Source organism: Pelodiscus sinensis, chromosome 16 (genome assembly GCF_049634645.1).
Source record: "Pelodiscus sinensis isolate JC-2024 chromosome 16, ASM4963464v1, whole genome shotgun sequence".
Classification (NCBI taxonomy): domain Eukaryota; kingdom Metazoa; phylum Chordata; order Testudines; family Trionychidae; genus Pelodiscus; species Pelodiscus sinensis.
The window spans coordinates 2,813,929-2,835,709 of record NC_134726.1 but is presented as its reverse complement, the minus strand read 5'-3'; the positions used below and the strand labels follow the sequence as shown (position 1 = coordinate 2,835,709).

Genomic DNA, 21,781 nt, shown 5'->3' with positions numbered 1-21,781 from the left:
CGGCCACACACTTGCTGCTGGACACCCCGGGGTGTGGGGCCCCAGAGGAAGTGGCATGGAGGAGAAGGGAAGAGGCCAATGTACCCCACTTCTGCTGCAGTGACTCAGATGCTGCCCATCTGATTAGCAGCATGCCCACAGCCAGGTTTTTGGTTTCTTTTGGTGGCGCACATGCCTGGGTGCACATAGAAGAATTTATTCCACGCATGGATGGAAAAAAATCCGCACATGGCTAGAAAAGATTTGAGGGAATATTGCTCCCTGGAGGCAGATGCTGTGCCCGGCTCCCTTGCTAAGCCTCCAGACAGGGGAAATGCCTTCCTGGTTGTGCCTCCAGCAAATTCTTGGGCATGTAAACATCCCCAGCCTGGCTTTGCAGACGAAGGTGCTGCTTTGACACCAGCCCTGATGAGCTTCCCCATCTCAGGGCCCTGGTCCGGTGGCCAACGGAGGCCCTCAGGACCAGTAACCCACCTTGCTCTGTCCTGTAGCCGAGCTGCTCCCAGGCTTCTCCTGTTAGCTGTGCAGAGCAGGGGTGTGTGTGGAGGGAAGAGGGGAGTGCTGAAGTCAAGGTAGCCCCCTGCTTCTGTACCCCATCTCTACAGAGCAGTGGTCGGGGAGGGGGAGACACACAGCAGAGCTGCTCCAGTCTGAAGCGTGGGTGGTGAGTGACTCTGAGGAGTGCCGGTCTTTCCCTCACCACTGGTTTCATTCTTTCAGGATCTCGAGAAGTGGGATCTAGACAAGATTCTTGAGGACCTGGAGGAGCAGAAAGGCAGTAGAACTCACTCCGAGGAGCCTGTTCTTCCTTCAGAGGATCATAGTAACCTTACAAACCAAATGTTAACTAGCTGAAACTGTCAAACCAATCAGCTCAGAGCAGGGCCCCCCAGAACTGACCTCTGTTCTTGCCTGTGTCATTCTCTCTAGCTTCTCCTTGCCTCTGTGCATTGATGGTGCCTTCAACATCTACCCTCTACTTAACTTCTCTTACGCTTAAAAATCTTTATTTCTAGCCTAAACTTTCCTCTACTGTTGGACCATTGCCTCTTAGTCAGCCATGTTCTGAGAATGAACAGTTCCCTTCCTTAGTCTGTGTTAATGGTGCTGGCCCATATGTAGCCCTGGTCTAAGTCTATTGATTGAAACAGAATCCACCAGGTCTGAATTTGTCCTACTCAGCCTATAGACTGGCGTCCTGTCTCTGCTACCTTCTGCCCATCCCATCTGGGGCCATGTTGCGTAAGACTTGTGATCATGTCCTTGCAGGCAATTGGACAGTGAGCAACACACTGCCAGGGCACCTGCTGCTTTTTAAAGAAATGTATCAACTGTGCCTTGCTCCTTCTTGCCCACTCCAGAACCACAGGCTGGAGATCTCTTAGAAGCCACCATGCAGTGATCCCCAAAAGACTCCACTGTCTCCTCTCTACCAGAATCTCACATCCTCCGCACCAACAGTAGCTCTGTCCTCGCTGAATCGAGTCAACCCAGCTCTCCACCTCTTTCCACCCCGAAGTTCTCAAGGGGCTAAAGATGGGGACAGTGATATCATGCACTTCCCCCACAACATTCCTCCCCTAGTGCTGCTCCCATCACACCTACCCCTCCTGCAAGGGCTGCCTGGTGGCCCCTCAGCCACTTCTGGTCTGGGAATCCCTAGATCCGCAAAGTCCATCTCTCATCATCTTCACCAGATGGCACTGTTGTGCCCGAGCAGAGCCCTTGGCAGGGAGGCTTGCTGCTGGATGCAGTGTAGACATGTCCTAAGCCTGAGACTGTCAGTTTAGGACTTAGTGCTCTGAGAGCCCTTGAAGACTGAGCCCCATCTTCTCTGCAGTACTGGTGACACGTTTGTGTTGTGTAGTTCTTTCCCTCAATCAGCGGCGGATTTAGGGCAGGGCGAGCAGGGTGGCTGCCCCGGGCCCTGCACTTCCTGAGGCGCCGCGCATGCACCGTGTCAAAGGAGGGGCCCCGCGAAATTTTGCTGCCCGGGGCCCCACGGTGCTCTTATCCACCCCTGCCCTCAATAGACACCACTCTCCCTGTAACCTCAGTGTCTCCAGATTAGACCCTCAATTACGCCCATGAAAACCCACTGAGGACGGATGGGGTTGCACAAATCTCACTTTGGCTTGTAGAAGCTTTGTTACAGGTGACCCTGGGAGGGAAGGGAAGCCTGACTCTAAGATCTAGGCCGAGTTTGCCAGAGGAGCAGACAGAAAAACAAGTTTATTACCTGCAAGTTTATCAAATTTGATGTGGAACTCAGCGGTGCCCAGTGAAAATGAAGCCCCATTCTATCCTCTTGGGGGTTCCGCAGGGGTCTGTTTTGGAACCGGTTCTGTTCAGTATCTTCAGCAATGATTTAGGTGATGCCACAGAGAGTATGATTATTAAGTTTGCAGATGATACCAAGCTGGGAGGGATTGCAAGTGGAGGATAGGGTCAGAATTCAAAATGATCTGAACAAACTAGAGAAAGTGCTTCTTATGCCACTGCAGAACTGAAGCTTAGTGGGAAAGAAAATGGAGGCTTTGGTCACTTTACATGGATATCTGTCTCAGGCTGAGGAGGACAAAAAAGCATAACTGAATGAAAAATCTGGGACGAGGATGACTGCAGGGGTCGGGCATTTAAGATGTGACCCTTATCTGCATTGTCCATGACCTCAGACGTGATGGTTCTGTAAGTCCCAGTGTCCACTTGCTTTACAAGTTCTTGTGGAGAACGGCAGTGCTCTTTTGATGTAAATAGAATCAGCAGAAATCTCAGGGTTAAGCATTTGGGGGACCCACCTGTCTCTCTCCACATCTCCAGACCTTTCAACCTAATGGTTTGTGCATCGATTAGATTTTGAGTTGTAGTTTTCATGGTGTTGCTGTTTACAAGTGAAGAGAGCAACTCCGACAAATTCATTTCCCTCTGCTGCAGTTCCAAATGCATCTCAGGGTCATTCCCCTTCTGTTCTTCATCATTAACGCTAGCTCCAGAGTGGGGGGCTGCCATGCTAGGTCACCACGCTTTGAAGCTCAGGCGGAAATCTCTGAAGTCTCTGCCCTGAAATTATGTACATCACTTAGAGTAGTTATGGAGCTGGCAGTCTGGGAGTATGTAAACCTAGGTTCGGGGGGCTAGTTGTTTCCAAGCCCACGCTTGAGTGTCCACACTGCATCACAAATCTGGGTTTACAGTTACTGGACCCAGGTCTTGAGTTTAGTGTGTAGTGTAGATAGTAGGGATGATAAGCATGTAACTGTAACACTGCCATTTTTTCAGTGGTTATATGGTTACATGCACCTGCAGCATAGGGTGGCAGCCAGCTCCCTGGGATCCAGTGCATGCTGGGAGCCAGCTTTTAAATCAGCTTCTGGTGCAAACTGGCTCCTGCCTGCAGCCCTGCTGGTAGGGAGCCGGCTGCCATCCTGCTCTGCTGCCTCTGATTCAGTCATACCCCCTGCCTCCAAGTGCTTGGTAGAACTTTCTCTGCAACTGCTGAATGAGACAGGGGTCCTGAGAACAAGCAGTCTGTGATCATGTCATTAAAGGCTGTCTCATAATGCATGTGCGCTATGGAACGGAATTAACATTGTGGCATCAATCAGAATATGGGAATTTTTCAACCTCTGAGTGCTTGACTTTGCAACATTAGTGTTCTTTTAATATAGCTTTTTGCATCTATTTGGAGGATGACTTAGGTTTCTGTGCTCCTCTCTCTGAAACAAACACGATAGGTCACTGAGGGTGGGTATATTATTCCTTACAGGGAATATTTTTGGGGAGTCAAGTAAATAGCATCAATTTTTCTGTCTTTACCTTCTCCCTAAGTGGCCTGACAAGGAGACAAAAGAAGGTGTCAGTTACATTGGTTTACGCTTCCTTATATTCCTTTCTGAATCTGGCCCTAGTTGTCTGTCTGGCCATGCTGTATCAACACTCCCGAGGGCAGGTTCCTGGGGAGGAGCTGGCACAAGCCAAGTGATGGCAATCAGTAGCAAAGGAAGGCTAGACCATTAGAACCTTACTCCCAGGGGTTTTTAAAGTTTATTTAAAAATTAAATGATCAGTCTGGTTTTGAAGTGTAGCCTGATTTTGTTGCAGCGAAGCGGTAATAAGCTTACCACTCCCGTCCCTTTGACACTGAGTAGGGAAAGTGATGAGGCCCCAAAGGGGAAGTTGGAAGCCCTTCTTATCGTAGCAAGATTGTAGTAAGTAGTTCTCGGTCTTCTCTGTTCATCCATAGAGACCGTGGTCGCTAGATCCCAAAGCAGGCTCATGGAAAAGCTAGAAGAGTTGTGTACCAAGCAGTCCAAGGCATTGTCTCCCTGCCGCAGGAAGCCACTGGCCAAGCTTGCTCACTTTCAAGAACATGGAGGCGATCAGAAGTAGGTTCTTCTCGCTGGGAGTTAATTTTTTCATATACTAGAGCCATGGAAAGTGACTGTATGCATCAGAGATGTTAAATATCAGTTAATTGAATAGTCAAATAACCTCATGAATTCTTATCGAATAGTTGACTATTCTATAGTCCCCGGGGCGGGGCCAGCAGCAGCGTAGAGTGCCGGGCGGGAGCTAGTCCAATTTAAAAACCAGCTCCTCTTGCAGACCAGCTGCTTGACACCCTGTGCTGCTAAAGAGGCAGCAGTGCAGGGTAGTAGCAGCCCCTGTCTGGGGTGTGTGTGTCTGAGCTCCCAGAACTGGTGTGAACTGGAACTGAGCTGTGCTGCCTGCCACCCAGCTCCAAATACACTTTAAATGTAGAGACACAGCAGGGGGAGGTCCCGGACCTGGCATGAGCTAGATACTGAGCCAGGCTGCTGGCCAGCCTGCTTAATAATTTACTGGTTGAGGGGAGGGAAATGCGTGTCGTCTGTAGCATTAACCTACAAGCTTTTGCTTATTGGTTAATCGACTACACAGTTCCATCCCTAGAGTGCATTACAATCTATCTTTGCAGCAGTGAAGGGCTCTTGGACCCTGTTGCTCTCAAAGGGTTGTATTGGCAAAAGACCCTAGGAGAATTAGATGTCGAACTTTCTATTGAATTGCAATGGGATTCTGGCATCTAACTCCCTTTGGGTCCTTTCAAAATCTCACCCAAAATTATCTGAATCAACTCAACCAGCCCCCAATTACAGGTCCCAATCAGGTGCCCATTGAAGTCAAGATTTCCATTGACTTCCATGGGTGCTGGCTCCAGCCTGAAGTGAGCAACCCCCCCTGCTGACTCAAGCCACGATGACCAGCTCTAGGGGGAGACACATCCATGACCATGCGGGGTCACTGCTCCATTTGGTAGTGGTTGACTGTCATCAGTAAGGTGCCCTTCCAGGCTGGGGGGAGGGCAGAAACGCAGACTCCTTTCTCTGCTCTTCCAGAGTGTTTGATTTACACAGAAAGAGCGTGCAGTCTAAACCAGGCCTGGGCGAAGGGCAGGAGACTGGGCTCGAGCAGTCAAGCAACGTAACGAGCGTGAGGAGTGGCCATGTTTTAATCACTGAATGGGAGGCTTGGGGTTAGTATTTTCTCTCAATGGCGTCTTGACCATGCGGTGCGGTGAAGATGTGGGAGGCAGTGGAGGCATTCAAAGGCGGGAGTGATGTGACGTGATATTAGTGACAGCACATGGGAATGAGACAGAGGCCTGCCTAGGAAGCCAAAGGAGGAAGTTACAGTAATCAAACATGTGCCGGTGTTTGAGATTGTAAGCTCTTTGGGGCAGGGACTTCCTTTTTCTGTGTTCTCCAGTATCAACCTCTCCATCAGTGCTTGAGAAATAAATAATAATCATTAACCATGGGACAAGGGGTCCTGAGAGGTCAGAAGATTCAACCTCTGGCAGGGGATACAAATCAGAGCATCACCAACTGGTCTCTAAGCAGACAAGTGTAGGCATCTCCTTTGAGGGGATCAAAAAATCCCATTTTCTGCCCAGTCTGATCAGGTAGATTTATATGTCTGGCTGTTTCCAAATAATCAACAGTATTGGACATCTTTGAGGAATCGCCAGTTTTCAGTATAGGCAAGGACTTTGCTTGGTTAGAAGGACAAGCAGACTGTAAATCTGTAGCATTTCAACTCCTGTCTAGCCCAGAGGATCACAAAGGTGCTGTGAACGCTGACCTGACCTGAACTCTGTGACATGCATTAATGCCAATAATGTCCGTCAAATTCAGCTGCTGTGAAGTTTGAATCTTGGTGGTTTTGATAATGTTCATCTATCATCTAGACTTTAGTAAGGCATTTGATATGGTCTCGCATGATATTCTTATCAATAAACTAAGGAAATACAACTTAGATGGGGCTACTATTAGGTGAGTGCGTAACTGGCTGGATAACCATTCCCAGAGAGTAGTTATTAACGGTTCACAATCCTGCTGGAGAGGAGTAACAAGTGGGGTTCTGCAGGGGTCTGTTTTGGGACCAGTTCTGTTCAATATCTTCATCAACGATTTAGGTATCAGCATAGAGAGTACGCTTATTAAGTTTGCAGATGATACCAAGCTTGGAGGGGTTGCAACGGCTTTGGAGGATAGGATCATAATTCAAAATGATCTGGACAAATTGTAGAAATGGTCTGAGATAAAAAGGATGATGTTTAATAAGGACAAATGCAAAGTGCTTCACTTAGGAAGGAACAATCAGTTTCACACATTCAGAATGGGAAGCAACTGTCTAGGAAGGAGTTCTGCAGAAAGGGATCTAGGGGTTATAATGGACCACAAGTTAAATATGAGTCAACAGTGTGATGCTGTTGCAAAAAAAGCAAACATGATTCTGGGAGGCATTAACAGGAGTGTTGTGAGCAAGACACGAGAAGTCATTCTTCCGCTCTACTCTGCGCTGATTAGGCCTCAGTTGGAGTATTTTGTCCAGTTCTGGACACCACATTTCAAGAAAGATGTGGAGAAATTGGAGAAGGTCCAGAGAAGAGCAACAAAAATGATTAAAGGTCTAGAGAACATGACCTGTGAAGGAAGACTGAAAGAACTGGGCTTGTTTAGTTTGGAAAAGAGAAGATTGAGAGGGGACATGATAGCAGTTTTCAGGTATCTAAAAGGGTGTCACAAGGAGGAGGGAGAAAACTTGTTCTTCCTGGCCTCTGAGGATAGAGCAAGAAGCAATGGGCTTAAACTGCAGCAAGGGAGGTTTAGGTTGGACATTAGGAAAAAGTTCCTAACTGTCAGGGTAGTCAAACACTGAAATAAATTGCCCAGGGAGGTTGTGGAATCTCCATCTCTGGAGATATTTAAGAGTACGTTAGATAAATGTCTATCAGGGATGGTCTAGACAGTATTTGGTCCTGCCATGAGGGCAGGGGACTGGACTTGATGACCTCTCGAGGTCCCTTCCAGTCCTAGTATTCTATGATTCTATGACCATGTGCAGAGACTGTGAGCTGGAACCTGCCTAATACCCAGAAGCACGGTCCCCTTCTCGATCTATTTCCATTCCAAATGTGTGTCCTGCTGGAGCTCTTGTCCCTCATAGATGAATACTACATTGAAATGATTATTTATATTCACAGAGAAGTCGTCTTCCCACCATCTCCCCAGAGCTGTCGAAGTAGGGATGTGCCAGAACTGCAGGGCCCAGCAGAGCCCCCAACAGTGTACATTGATTTAAGGGATGCTAAGCCACACCAATCTGCGTTTCTGCCCAATGAAAATCAAAGGTAATTACTGAAATCTGATGCTTGTGGAAAACCAGGGTCCAAGGTCATGAACCTGACGGTGGTTGCAATATCCCATGCCTGTGATGAGCAAGTACCATGAAAAGCTTTCTTTGCTGTATCACTTCTCCCTGCCCTTTGTCTGGAAAGGGTGGCATATTGGTGGAGAAAGCGAGCATTTTGAAAGGGAAACTATGCAGTCAGAAATCCAGATAGATGGGCAAACAAGGGATTGCTGCCTTTGCTTTCTCAGTCTCCCTGTGAGACTAAGAGGTTCCTAGAGGTGAATTCTGGGAGATTGGCTTCTTTCCCACACTCCAAAAGCTCTGGCCCAGGGTCTTCTCTAAAGCTAATGAGTCTGAGGATGTGTCTACATGGCAGGGCTTAACTGAAAATAAGCTATGCAAATTGAGCTACGTCAGTTGTGTAGCTTATTTTGAAATTGGGAGCGTCTACACAGCACTTATTTCAAATAGAGCACTCTTCCTCCGACTTCCCTTATTCCTCGTACAATGAGGGTTACAGGAGTTGGAGCAAGCAGTCCTCCAGCTTGACAGTATTTCGACATTATTTTGAAATAACTGCCTGCTGTGTAGAGGCCGACTAAGTTATTTCGAAGTAACGCTAGTTATTTTGACATAATGTTGCTGTGTAGACGTAGCCTGAGAGACTATTTGCTTCCTCCCCAAGGTGCATGTCCACAATGGGAATGGACAGTAGTTATTAACAACTAAGTAGAAACTGCTGTTCTCTCTTCCCAGAGATGCTAGTGATGGTGCTTGCTAGAAAATGGCTTTGAAGAAAACCGTGATCTGGAGACACCTTGTAGATAATGAGAGCCAAGTAGATGTTTCAGATGCACTCATCTAACACACCTGGCTCTAAAAGTATCTCATTAAGGAGGTCTAATGTAACCCTCAGGGAGCTTTGATTTTACTGTCGATTTAAATTTAGCTAAAAGCACATTGTTCCAATAAAAACAATCATGAGATTGTCTTTCATGATCCAAGATGAGTTACGTTGTCTAAGCGGGTTCTGTTGTTAGGGCATCCATGTGTATCAGTTATTGGAGTATTTGCTATTGGGATGATGCCCCTGAGGAGCTGTCTCTATGCACTTTTAAATTATAAACATATTATTTATTATCATTATTTATTTATTTTATTGCACTATGGGCCAAATCCTGAGCTTATATAAATTAACCTAGCACCACTGTAGTCCATGGAGCTGTGCCAGTTGATACCAGCTGCAGGTCTCACTCCGTATATTTTCTTTAACATCCCATTGTTTTAAACGTCTGTCTCAGGTCTGACTAAGACAGCACATTATGGAGAAGTGCCCCAGGCTGGTGGTTGTTACTGTGATAGTGAACAGAGGTGTCCAGTAATTCGATCTCTTTTCTTCACAGCTTCCACTGTGACAGTTCCACTGAGGATGTGACAGTTCCACTGAGGAGTGACAGTTCCACTGAGGATGAGGGGGACACAACGGTTAAGGACCAACAGAAAACAAAGAGTATGCCAAAGTCTTCCCAAGGACCACGGTACAAACTTTCCTTGTCATGAACCTGAAATGATCCCCAAGAAAGACTTTGAGAGTGACACCTCACCTATTGAAATTCTGCCTGGCAGTGTCTTATTGCAGATCTGCTCCACTTAATAGCTGAAACACAACGTTTGTCTCTAGCTAACAAACAGTTTTGTGTTCTGTCTGCTGCAGCCATAATTAAGATGCTGGAGATAGAACCAAATTAATGCTTACGGCGGAATAGAATTCACCTTGTTCTTTTGCAGCTACATGGGATCTATAGAGATATTGAGCGCCAAATCTTTTCTTTTTTTGTCGGTAAATGCAACAGACATGGCTCAAAAGACACATACAGAGTAGAAACAACAGGAGTCCTATGGCAGCTTAAAGGCTAACAGATTTATTTGGGCATTAGCTTTTATGGGCAAAAACTTCAGTCTTTAAAGTGCCACAGGACTTGTCATTGTTTTGCAGATACAGACTAACTTGGCTACCCCGCTGATACTTATCACCATGCAGAGTAGATATAGCCAATAGGAAGAATGCCTCTTTTTTGAGCCATTTTGAGTTACGTGAGAGAATTGTTTTTAAATAACTCTGAATCAAACATTTAAAAAAACTGTGGGTGGAGACTCACAGCCAACCTTGTTAGGAAAATGATCAAACAAGCTAGTACTTGACATTGCTCTAGAATGATCACGCTGCGTGGGGAAAAAAAACTCTCCAATCTCCTTATTTGTCTAGGTATTATGTGACCAGTCAAGAAACTCAACTGTAAATGCTTCTGTATTCAGGGCTGGCAACTCTTCCCTGTTGCCAACCTCAGCATCTGATTCAGCAAGGTGATTAAGCAGATGCATAACTTTAAGCATGCGAGTAGTTACTGCTCAGATGCCTAAAGTTATGTACATGATTAAGCCCTTTGTTGAATCAGGGTCTAAATTCTTCACCCATGTGCGCTTGGTGTTATCTTTAGAAACATTCCCTGGATCTTAATGACGCACTTATACCTGAATTAGAGCAGTAGAAGGAACAAGCAGAACATGCTGTTTTGTGCTGTTTTTGTTAGAACCAATTACACTTATTTTTAAAAATAGTTGTGAAGGAATATGTGATTCGCCAAGGCGCAGGGCCCAGCCACTCAGAGTGTCTTAGCAGCTGAGACTAGTCAGACACCAGAACCAAGCAAGAGCAATCAGGGGCCCGGGTGCTCTCCTCTGTGCTGGTGTCAATCCAGAGAAATGCCGCTGAAATCCCTGGGAGAGACGCCAGTGTAAATCTAGAGTCACGTAAAACAGACCCTGTCCAAGTATATTTTGATCGGTTTTAAAATTGTGAAAATGATGCAAAGGTCTGACAAATATTAAGGTTTTTTGTTTCTACGTTAGGAAATCCGGTCATCTGAGCAGGCAGAAGCCCCACGGGCCGAATTCTGATCTCATTTACTTGGGCTTAGAGCTGGTGTCACTCTACTGACCTGAGTGGAATTACACCTGAGTTACACTGGGCTAGAATCTAGATCGGGGTGGGCAAAAGGGGTGATCCAGCCCATGGAGGCCCTGCTGCTGCCCCGCTCCCAGGCCAGTTAGGGCCTGGGGGCAGGGGAGTGTGCGAAGCCTTCTCCACTCTGCCCCTGCGCTGCTCACAGGGCGGGGGCAGAGCAGAGAAAGCTTTGCGCGCTCCCCCACCCCCAGGCCAATCAGGGCCTGGGGGGCGAGGGAGCTGCATGAAGCTTCCTTCGCCCTGCCCTGGCCCTGCAGGGAGGAGGCTTCCCGCGCTCTCTCGCCCCCAGACTCTGATTGGCCTGGGAGTGGGGAACATGCCAAGACTCTTCGAGGGCATGGGTGCCTAGTGGTAAGGGGGACAAAGGGGCTCCCCCAGACCAATCATGGTCTGGGGGTGGGTAGCCCTGCCCCTTCCTGTTTAGATCCCGCCCCTTCCGGGGTGGCCCGGGGCTACTTAAAATTTTTTTGAAGTGGCGCCCAGGCAAAAATTATTACCCACCCCTGATCTAAATGATGTCTCCCAGGGGGAAGCCTGCGGGACGGAGATCTCCTCAGGGAGATGCAGACAAGGCTTTGGGCTGTGCCCTCAAACCTGGCAGGTCCCCAGGGTCACGTGTAAGAAATCTCTGTACTTGTGCACCACCGCTGGCTTCTGACATTTCCCACCTTGCCTCCTTGGCAGGGCCAGCAAGCCTCACTCATTTCAATCCCTACACTTCCATACGGAGCAGCGTCAGATTCACCCTACCCTGCTCATTGCCTCCCAGAGGAAAAGCAAGCAGAGAGGTAGTGTAATTGTCACATCTGTTCCACTGGAGACAGACAAATATCCAGTCAGAATCCTCACTGCTGGGTTGCCATCTTGGCTCTTGTATGTGACTCATGATTGTCCAAGGTGTGTTGTCCCAAGGCATTCTGCTAGCACTGCTGCTACCACTGCACAGTCCAGACAAGGCCAGGAATGAACAATCATCACTCTGCACTTACATCAGCAGCTCACCTGGCAACAGATATAGAATCTGAAGCCCTGCTGTATGGCTGCTGAGTTCATTCATCATCGTTGGGATCTGGCTGGGGGGTATTAGCAAACCCACACGGCTTAGTCATTCCCCTGAATGGTCCAATTCTCACAGTACCCAGTGGTTTCAGGTGTCCAGCAGAGTCTTGTTCTCTCCAGAAGAGGTTATAGGTTGAAGTGGTGGTTCCTAAGCAGAGATAAGAAAGAGGAGACCCTTAAGAAAACAGAAGTGGGAAGCCTAGCTGCAGAATACTCTGTGTTCTGAAAAGTATAAGGTTAGTTTGACTAGAGCACAGCACCGCACTAGCATGCAGGCGTAGGCTCGGCAGAGCCAGGACATTGTAATATCAAACTCAGCACAAAGCCATTTGTCTGGGTCCAAATAATTCTCAGCTGCCTCCATCAGAGCCGAGCTGTGACCTCTGCAATGCTCCCTTCTTGACACCCAAATCTGGTGGCCCTCCCCTGGTACCGGACATCTAGTGAGCGCCTTCACCATCAAAGTGACAGGCAGCCACAAAACAAGTGTGTCCTGCTGTTGAGTTGCAACGTTCCGCTGTCATTGTGAGCCAGGGAAATCCCAGCATTGTGCTGCTCATGATAACACACCAGCATCATTTCCGCAGATGCAGGGAGGAAGAAGGCCTCCCTGATCTCCCTCCTCTCTTCTATAAGAATAGTAGGGGGGAATCTTCTCTCTTTATACCCACTGGATGGGACAGGGGCTACTTGGGGGGAGCGGTGGACTCTCAGACTTCCATGCCGCAGTCCATTTGCTCAGTGCTCCTGAGACAGGCACAAGGGCCTTTTCAAAGGCCCTTAAGTCCCACTTTCTAAAGTGACTTGGCTCCTAAATCCCATTGGCGTTCAATGAAACTTGGGCTCCTACGTGTCTATGGCACTTTTAGAAATGGGCTATCGGCTCTTGAATCGTGTAAGGGTTTTTGAAAATGTTCGCCCTCCCTCTCTAGAGCCAGGAGCTGTGTGTACCGTAAACCGTTCTAGATAATAGTCTACTGCAGCAGAGTCAGAGTGTAACTGACCATCCCCTCTACCACTTCTTCAGCAGAGGCAAATAACTAGTCCCATCACAAGGGACAATGCCACCAGAGCCTCACGAGTGCTGTCTAGGTTCATAATGTCCAGATCAATGCAGCAATGGCTACTTGATCCACCTGGGTGCCCAAAGAATTCCAGGTGGGCTCATGGTGGCTTGTTCTATCATCCGTGAGCTAACATTAGGACATCAATAACCATTATCCAAGCTGATCTTGTAAGCCCGCTTTGTGCCACCAGTCAAATTAGGGTCCTCAGTAAGGATCTGCTAAATTATAATGCTCTACCTTGGCTTAATCCATTTGATTTTTGATTTGCAGCGATTGCACTGGGAAAAGCCTGCTGCTGCAGCAGCTCCGTAACTTCCGTAAAGAAGCATCCCAGCCTCTTGCTAATGAGGCCTCTAAGCAGGTGCTAAGAGGTGAAGGAATGAGCCAGGATCTTGAGAGCCTAGAAGAGATGGGCACCCTGAAAATCAGGCGAAAACGCTATCTAAGAGTGAGAGGGGAGGCAAACAAGGTGACTTCCAGGTGGTTGGTGCGCTCAGACTCACAGAGAGGAAGCCCCCCCCCGCCAAGCCATGTGAGACATGGAGTCGATCCTTCAAGGGAAAACCAGAAAGAGACTGAAGACGCTCTACGTTCAGGAAGTGCTCCAGGGCCCCCACTAAATAAAGCAGCAGAATCCCCAAGGTACTAGAGCGTTTGGAGTGAATCTGTCAGTGGTGTGTCTGAATGCCATTCCACTGAGCATCCAGCTAGAGCAGTGGTTCTCAGCCTATAGTCTGTGGGCCTCCAAGGGTTTGCAGATTATGTCTGAGATTTCCAAAGGGGTCTGCACTTCCATTTGAAAGTGCTAAAAGTCCACAAATGGAAACAAAAAGGTTGAAAATCACTGACGTAGAGAGCATATTACTGGCTGCAGTCTGGGGGCACAAGACTGTCTGGCCTAGGATGTGACTAGACTACACCTCTCTGTTGGCAGAGAGATGTAGATTAGGCACGTCGAAATTGCTAATGAAGCTGGGATTTAAATATCCCGCGCCTCATTAGCATAAACATGGCCACCTTTTTTTTTCAAAACAGTTTTTTTTTTAAAAAATGGCAGTCTAAACGCGGATCTGTCAAAAATAAAAGGCTTTTTCGACAGATCCTGTAAATCTCATTTTTTGAGGAATACAGGATCTGTCAAAAAACACTTTATTTTCAACAGATCCGCGTCTAGACTGCCGTTTTTTTGAAAAAAAAACTCTGTTTCGAAAAAAGCAGTGGCCATGTTTATGCTAATGAGGGGCGGGATATGTAAATCCCGGCTTCATTAGCAATTTCGATGTGCTTGACTTGCATCCCTTTGTCGACAGAGGGATGCAGTCTAGACGTAGGCCCGGAGAGACAGTCAAACCCGGTGGCTCTCTCCATTGCTTAGAGAGGCAGTCGGACCCAATGGGGAAGGCTCTGGCTAGAGATTAGGGAGACTTGTGTTCTGTTTCCAACCCAGCCGCTGGCTTCCTGGGTGACCTTGGCCAAGTCACTCGTTTCTGCAATCTGTAAAATGAGGATAATGACATTGACCGCCTTTCTGCAGCATGTTGAGAGCTACTGATGGAAACCTGTGTAAGAGCCAGATGTCCTGATGTCTTTACGTTTTACAAAGCATGTCGAGGAGGAGGCGAGAGAGCTCGGAAATGCCTTGCGAGGCCAGGGAAAGAGAATGCTAAAGGGCATTAACAAAAGAAATAATAGGGACCTTGCTTCAGTTAGGCAGGCCTCTGCCACCCCATCTTGAGCTGAAACTGGAGCTAAGGGTTGTGTGCATCTGGCAGTGATTCATGCAGGGACCCTAGTACCTCAATGCTCAAGAGCCTGTCCAGGCTGCATGACGTCGTTGTGGTGCAGTTCAAGCTCTTTTTTTTTGACCTATGAATCCCTAAATGGTCTAATATCTGCCAGTCCCAGAGACCTCCTCTCTCCCAGCGTTAAATGGTCTAATATCTGCCACCATTGCCAATGACCAAAGCACGTGAGCTGACAGGAGGCTGATTGCAGGGTGTTGATGGGACAGTACCTGGAGCTTGGGAGGGATGCGTCAAAGAAATCAGACTATACACATCAGGTAAGCCCCACGCTGCTCAATACAGCAGGGTGTGGCACAGTGGGACTGCCATAAGGATTTGGGTGCATATTGAAATGGGATGAGTACAAATAGGAGGCTGAGACCCCTGAGTTAGAACTGAATGTAGGTGGATCTGTATGGCATGTTTTGCAGGACAGAAGAAAGTGTGAGAGAGCTCTCTCAGAAGGAGAAGCAAATGAAAGAGAAGCACAGGAGACAGAGACTCCAGGAGCAGCTGGAGCGATTGCAGCCTCAACACTCAGTCACTGGAAAGCAGCCCATGGCAGAGAAAACACCCGTTTTGTTCCACCCGGTTAGTAGCTCAGTGCAGGACTATTGATTTTTATGGTGCTAGCTTCCATTTGGTCACCTGTCCCCAGTGTCTTGTCTCTCAGCACTGCACCCACATCTGGAGAGGCAGCAGGTGTGAAAGGAGGATTGTGATGTTACTTAGGTACATCTACACAGCAGTGTTATTTCGGAATAACATAGAGCATGTCTACAATGCAAGCTGTTATTTCGAAATAATGTCGAGCTGGAGGACTTCCTACTCCGACTCCTGTAACCCTCATTTCATGAAGGGTAAGGGAAGTCAAAGGAAGAGTGTTCTTCCTTCAACTTCCTGCTGTGTAGACAGCGCCAAAAGCTGAATTAAGCTATTTCGATGTCAGCTACGCAATTGACGAAGCTGAAGTTGTGTAGCTCAATTCAACTTTTGCCCTTCAGTGTAGACATGCCCTTACTTTCTTTCCCTACAGTGTTTGATCTTTGCTGAGCGTGTTCTTAGGGGGATCCCAAAGCCATTCTAAATTTCGGAAGCCTAATACAAGACTCAGAAAAGAAGGTCATTTCTCATTTCCATGGGTTCTCTATATTTGTCACTGCACTAGTTTTGTTGGAAGAGCCCTCCATCCCCGCAGAGGGTGATGGGGAACAAGATTTGTCCCTACATTTGCTCCAGGTTCACTGGTACCAATCACTTTAGCTTAGCAACCGTCGCAAACATTTCGGTTAATGCTAGGTCATGTGGCCTAAATGCACTTGACAGGAGGCTGGTTTAGTCAGGTTTGCATATTTTGTAAACAAATGTGACTTTACTGGATTTTTGCATTTTAAATATTCATTTTTAAAACATTGGATTAACCGCTGATTAAAAATATTGGATTGACTAACCTGCCAGCTGAAGTCTTTTGTGTCAATAAAGGAGGATCAAGAAGAGTGATGCAGTACTCAGTTCTCACATAGCATTCCACTAGTGGGTTCAATGCTTGTTCTATAGGGACCTTCCATAAGGGTTTCTCATGTGTAGTCTAGTAGAATCAGCAAACTTGTTGCATTTGTGGTCTGGCAGAAGCTGTTGTTAAACTCCTGTTGGTGCTTGTTAAGATATGGACACTTGTTCATTTGGAAATAGATCGAATTCCACCAACTCTGTTGCACCAAACCATTGTCAGGATGTGATATATTTTGATCAGTACCAACCTTCATTGAATTTGTATCCAGGTAATAAAGGTAAAAGACTCCTTAATCCAGTGCTAATTTCATAAACTACCAGTCTTCCACCTGTAACTAAATTCATGATGCATAGTGATGGAGCTATACGAAATGCAGGCTGTGGGCAGCTTCTATCCAGGTCTTGTTCCTAAAAACCCATTTTGAAATAAAAATAGAAACAAAAACTACGACAATATCATCCATCAGCTCCAACAGTCCTTTTTAGGGTTATTTGAAATTCACCCTGACAGTTAGCAGCGTTTCTGGGCTTCAGATTAGAGCAGTTTTTTCTTTCTTCTTTTTTTATTTGCATAGATGGAAGCAGAAAAACTGAGACTGTTTTGACATAGAAAACTAAAGCTATAATTTGGCAGCTGTGTTGCTCAGAGATTTGGAAATGAAAATATCTAACACCACATATATTTTTTTTCAAAGAATAAACTGGAGTCTCAGACAGGGCAACACGCTATCAAATTTGTTTTCTACAGACTTTTTTTTTTTGGCAGCGATAGACATTCAGATTTGGAGCGCAGGATTCCTGACCATCCAAATGTACATCAGTAATTACATTGAATAATAAGTACAGTAGCTCAGAAGCCTGCATAGAGGTTATTAGAAAGTAATGAACTGTTTTTATAAAATGTGTGAAAGTTACATAAAAAGTCTTATAGAAACTCTTGAAAGCAAGGAAATTCAGATTTAATGTCACCACTCTTGCCATAGTTTAATCCAGTTCAGTCGAATTCTGTTCACAGTTTCTACTTCTAGTAAGGTGGCAATAGACTAAATGAGAATCATTAGATCTGAGGTAACATTTTCAAGAACACCTAAGTGACTTAGGAGAGTAAGGACTGAGTTTTTCAAGGTAATTAGGCACCTAAATATGCAGCTGGGTACCTATTGCGATTTTCAAAACATGTAGGTGCCAAACTCTCATTGATTTCAATGGGTGTTTTGAAACTCTCACATCAGCATCTTAAGATGCTTACATACCTTTAAAATCTGCCCCCCAATCCAATTTTCAGAAATGACTTGGACATTTAGGAGTCTGAGCTCTTTTGGCTTTCACTGAGAATCACGCGGCTACATGCCTACTTCACTTTTTAATATGGAACTTGGCTCCTAAGTTAGTTAGGCACTTTTGAAAATTGTGCCCTCGATCTATTGGTCCGGATTCAGACCTAGCATGAGCAAATGTAGTGTTCTTGAAAGTCTAACTTGGGTGATGATGTAAATGGTTCTGTAAAGTACATGTAGGGTTTAAGCAACAACATAATGAGAGCTGCACAGATTTGGTTTCAGTAGATGGACAAAACAAGGGTAACATATGTGCAGTGGTGGTGAAGGGATTTTGGTTGCAGGTAAAGCAATTGAAAAGATGTAAGGTAAATTAGAGGCACCTGCCTTCTGAAGTTACTTATCTTGCATATTAAGTGGACACTGCATCTGTGACTCAGCTTCCCAGCCTGGGTCCACAGACTTGGATTAGTGGGACTCCTGCTGGGCATTGCAACACAACTATTTTAACACACTAATGCAAGTCCCACTAGCACAAGTCTGTGGGCCCAGGCTGGGAGGCTTGCTCCCAGATGCAATGTAAACATACCCCGAGTGTCAAATCAGGACCATTCATGCTCCAGCACCACTTTCTGATTCCCGTGCACCCCTGCTTCCATTAGATTGGGTGGCAAAACTCCCATGGACGACAGTGAGAGCATGATCATGACATGTAACTTACCTGTCAAAATGTAGCCCTGACCTCAACCATATTGCATTACTTCTCCCGGGCCACACTCACTGGAAGTTACTTTTGCTCTACGCAGTGTAACTGAAAGTAGATTTTGGCCCAAAATATAAGCAAAAAGCTTTTCAGAGTTCCTTGAAGTACTGAGCCTACTTGACTTAAAGACAGTGGAAGACCACCTGAAATCAGTCCGTTTCAAAAATGAAGTTTCGGATCTTTCACCAATCGAGCAAAGGTTAGATGATCCCAGTGCTGTTGTGTCTGACTGCACCATGCTCTTTCCGGGGTTGTACTTACAATACCTCTCAGATTGGGGACTGGGACACACAGATGAGATGATTTCCTTAAGGTTTGCTACAAGTCATGCCAGAGGCCCAAGCTTGCAACCTAACCTCGGGACCTTCCTGCCTTTCTAGGCCAGCTATCCCAGAGTAGCCTGCCAATTCCAGGATATCTTGAAGGATATTTTCTTATTGTTATAAAGGGGAAACGAACTAAGAGCATGATTCCTCAAAGATTTTCACAGATGAGTAACTTTATTCATGGGGATAATCTATTTCTCTGTGGGCAGTCTTTTTCCAGATCAGGCCCTACCTCGTGAAACAGGGCAAAAAGATAGAATTCAGCCACTCTTAACAGGTGCATGGGGCTTTTCACCTAGGTAAACTTGATTATACACAAAACTGTCACATGCACAAAGCAAACAAACAAAAATAGAGCAAAGTCTATTTTGTTCCAGTTATAGTTATCTGATGTGACTGCGTGCAGGAATAGTAGCTGACATTTCCTGACTTAAGTGCGATTTTTGAGTTGCTGTGTCTCTAAATCAGAATTTGTAGATTTAAATTAGATTCTCAAGGCCCCAATTCTGTTTTCATTTACACTGTTGGGCTATGTCTACACTGCACCTCTTTTCCGGAAAAGGGATGCAGATGAGACAAGTCAGAATTGCAAATGAGGTGGGGGATTTAAATATCCCCCGCTTCATTTGAATAAACATGGCTGCCGCTTTTTTCCGGCTCGGGGCTTTGCCGGAGAAAAGCGCCAGTCTAGACGGGGTCTTTCGGAAAATAAAACCTTTTCCGAAAGGTCCCTTATTCCTCTTAAAATCAGGAATAAGGGACCTTTCGGAAAAAGCTTTATTTTCCAAAAGACCTCGTCTAGACTGGCGCTTTTCTCCAGCAAAGCCCCGAGCCGGAAAAAAGCGGCAGCCATGTTTATACAAATGAAGCGGGGGATATTTAAATCCCCCACTTCATTTGCAATTCCGACTTGTCTCATCTGCATCCCTTTTCCGGAAAAGGGGTGCAGTGTAGACACAGCGCACATGTATAGTTCCACTGAACTCACGCCAACATGAATGTGGAGTAACTGAATACAGAATTTTGCCCTTAGTGTTATGTTAACATAGTTTTTTAATTAAAAGTGAGATTCTGTTCAGAAACACATCTGTAAAAATGGCCAGAGCTGCTTCCTCTGCTGAACTTGGCCTGTATATGCTCTTCTGAGTCCCATCCGATTTCATTCTCTGGTGATGCTGGGTTTATACTTTGCAGTGATACATCAAACAGCCACCAGATGGCCCCTGTTTCCCTCTCTTTTGTCTAATAAAATATTTACCAATTGTTTGAAACAAGACCAAAATCTCTCTCATTTAATGAAAAAAATAAATTCATCACTACTACCCTACCTCCAGAATGGCTTAAAAATAAGGTAAGTTAATTAGAGATCATGTAGTTAAATCTACTGTGCAAGAACTGTACGGCTTTAAGATTTTCTTGTGCTGCCAGCTCAAAGGGGCTAGAAACAAGCTGGATCTGACCAGCCACCAATTCCTTCCGCATGGGGGAACTAGTGGCTGGTACAGTGGCAGTGTATCTGGCTCCTCTGTCAGCTTATTATTTATTATGCTGTGCTCCAGCTGTGTTTGGCTGCCTTTGCGATTCCTTAGCGAACGTAGGCAGTAAGCTAGAGATGCCCTCAGGCTGCTCTAACCTATGCCAGGGATCAGGATTGCACCCCTGAGATTTAGGAAGCCATGACTGTCAAAGCAGAGAATCCGGGCCTTAAAGTTTGGCTGCAAAGACTGCGGTGGTGTTAGCTCTGGTTCCCAGTACTGTGAGCTGTGGGACGGTGAAGACCGGTGACCTGTCGGTGCAGGCATTAAAACAAGTCAAGACTACCAACATCTCATTATCCAGCTGTTTCCTGTTTTTATACCGCACCCAGCACCATGGTACCTAAGTCGAAAATAATCACCAATCGTCCTGCTTTTATGTGGCATTTGACCAGGTCTTGCAGAAGTGCCACTGAGGTGACGCTTGCTTCACCCAGACTACACCTAATTATCATTTCAAAATGCTAAGGCCCAGACTTTGACAGGTGCTTAGGCATTGCCGTGCTCAGCATTGCAGTGCCCAGCTGACTGAGGCACTTACATCTCATTGTCAAGAGAGATTTAGGCACCAAAGAGCCTTCATTCCATGGACTGTCAATAGGGTGCCGTGGAGGTAGTAATGTAATACCTGAATCACGCTAGCTGGTCGCTGTCCAGGACCTATGGCACAGAGAATTCTTTCAGGGAGGCCATTCTGTTTCTATGGAATATTAACTTCCATTTGTTTTTGAAAAAAATTAAGATGCGAGCCCTCCTGCCTTCTATGGAGTCTTTCAAGGAGCTGGCGCATGTGCCAACAAACAGCCTGAAATTGGAGCTCTAAGGCCCAAGCTAATGTGCAGCAAAGTCAAGGGAAAGAGTCCCCTGGATTTCACTGGGGCTTGGGTTGGTCCCTAAGAATATTGTGACAGTCTCCATGGGTCTCTGAATGCAGCTGGAGATCACTGAAGTTGCGGGTGGGAAAGATCAGTGCAGCCAGCGAGTCCATTCCCTGAAGGAGTCTCTTAGATTCAGTAAGTTCTACTGATTAGGGACGGTTTGTTTGCCAGCAGAATGTTGCTATTATCCAGCAGTTGCTAAAAAGCAGCCAGCCGAGTTGTGAGGCTACAGCCGGGGAAGGCTCTGGGATTCGCCTCCTTTGGCTAGAACCAGCAAACCTGCCTTGGTGGGCGGGGTCTGGGGGACTGCACTGTACCCCCAACCCCAGGGCTCTCCATGGATAGGGACTCGGCATGCTCAGTGCTTCCTTCCCTGCATGCAGTTCCTCAGCAGGGCACAGCCTGGACAGGGGAGGGGCAGGTGCCATGCAGTTCCAACAGCTGGGCTGCAGCCACTTACCTCGCTGCTGCCTCCCTGCCCATATGGCCCTGTGTGCAGGCAGGGTGACCAGCCTGCAGTCAGAGAAGCCAATCCTAGCACTTCCTTTCTGGCTGCAGCCTCACACACTGGCCTGAAGCTGGGGCGTTTGTTCCAATTAAAGTTACCAATAAGTCAATGCCCTAATCCCATTAACCCTGCTCTGATTGGTTCCCAGCAATATCATAGAATCCTAGAACACTTAGAACTGGAAGGGACCTCGAGAGATCATCGCGTCCAGGTCCCTGCCCTGACGGCAGGGCCAAGCACCGTCTGGATCATCCCTGACAGGCGTGTGTCCAACCTGCTCTGAAATATCTCCAGTGATGGAGATTCCACAACCTCCCTAGGCAACTTATTCCAGTGTTTAACCACCCTGACAGGCAGGAAGCTTTTCCTA

General features: G+C 46.6%; 1 protein-coding gene across 8 annotated transcripts in view; it reads left to right on the top strand.

Moving 5' to 3' along the window:
- Nucleotides 1-21,781, top strand: part of DNAAF8 (dynein axonemal assembly factor 8) — a 114,590-nt gene that overhangs the window by 10,689 nt on the left and 82,120 nt on the right. For 7 of the 8 annotated variants that reach the window (XM_075899066.1, XM_075899063.1, XM_075899067.1 and 4 more), the window contains 6 exons: nucleotides 721-823; nucleotides 4,244-4,385; nucleotides 7,529-7,675; nucleotides 9,081-9,215; nucleotides 13,099-13,470; nucleotides 15,044-15,203. In XM_075899066.1, the coding sequence (XP_075755181.1) occupies nucleotides 721-823; nucleotides 4,244-4,385; nucleotides 7,529-7,675; nucleotides 9,081-9,215; nucleotides 13,099-13,470; nucleotides 15,044-15,203 (1,059 nt within the window). The remainder of the gene's footprint in view (nucleotides 1-720; nucleotides 824-4,243; nucleotides 4,386-7,528; nucleotides 7,676-9,080; nucleotides 9,216-13,098; nucleotides 13,471-15,043; nucleotides 15,204-21,781) is intronic. The other variant, XM_075899068.1, reaches the window with a different exon arrangement.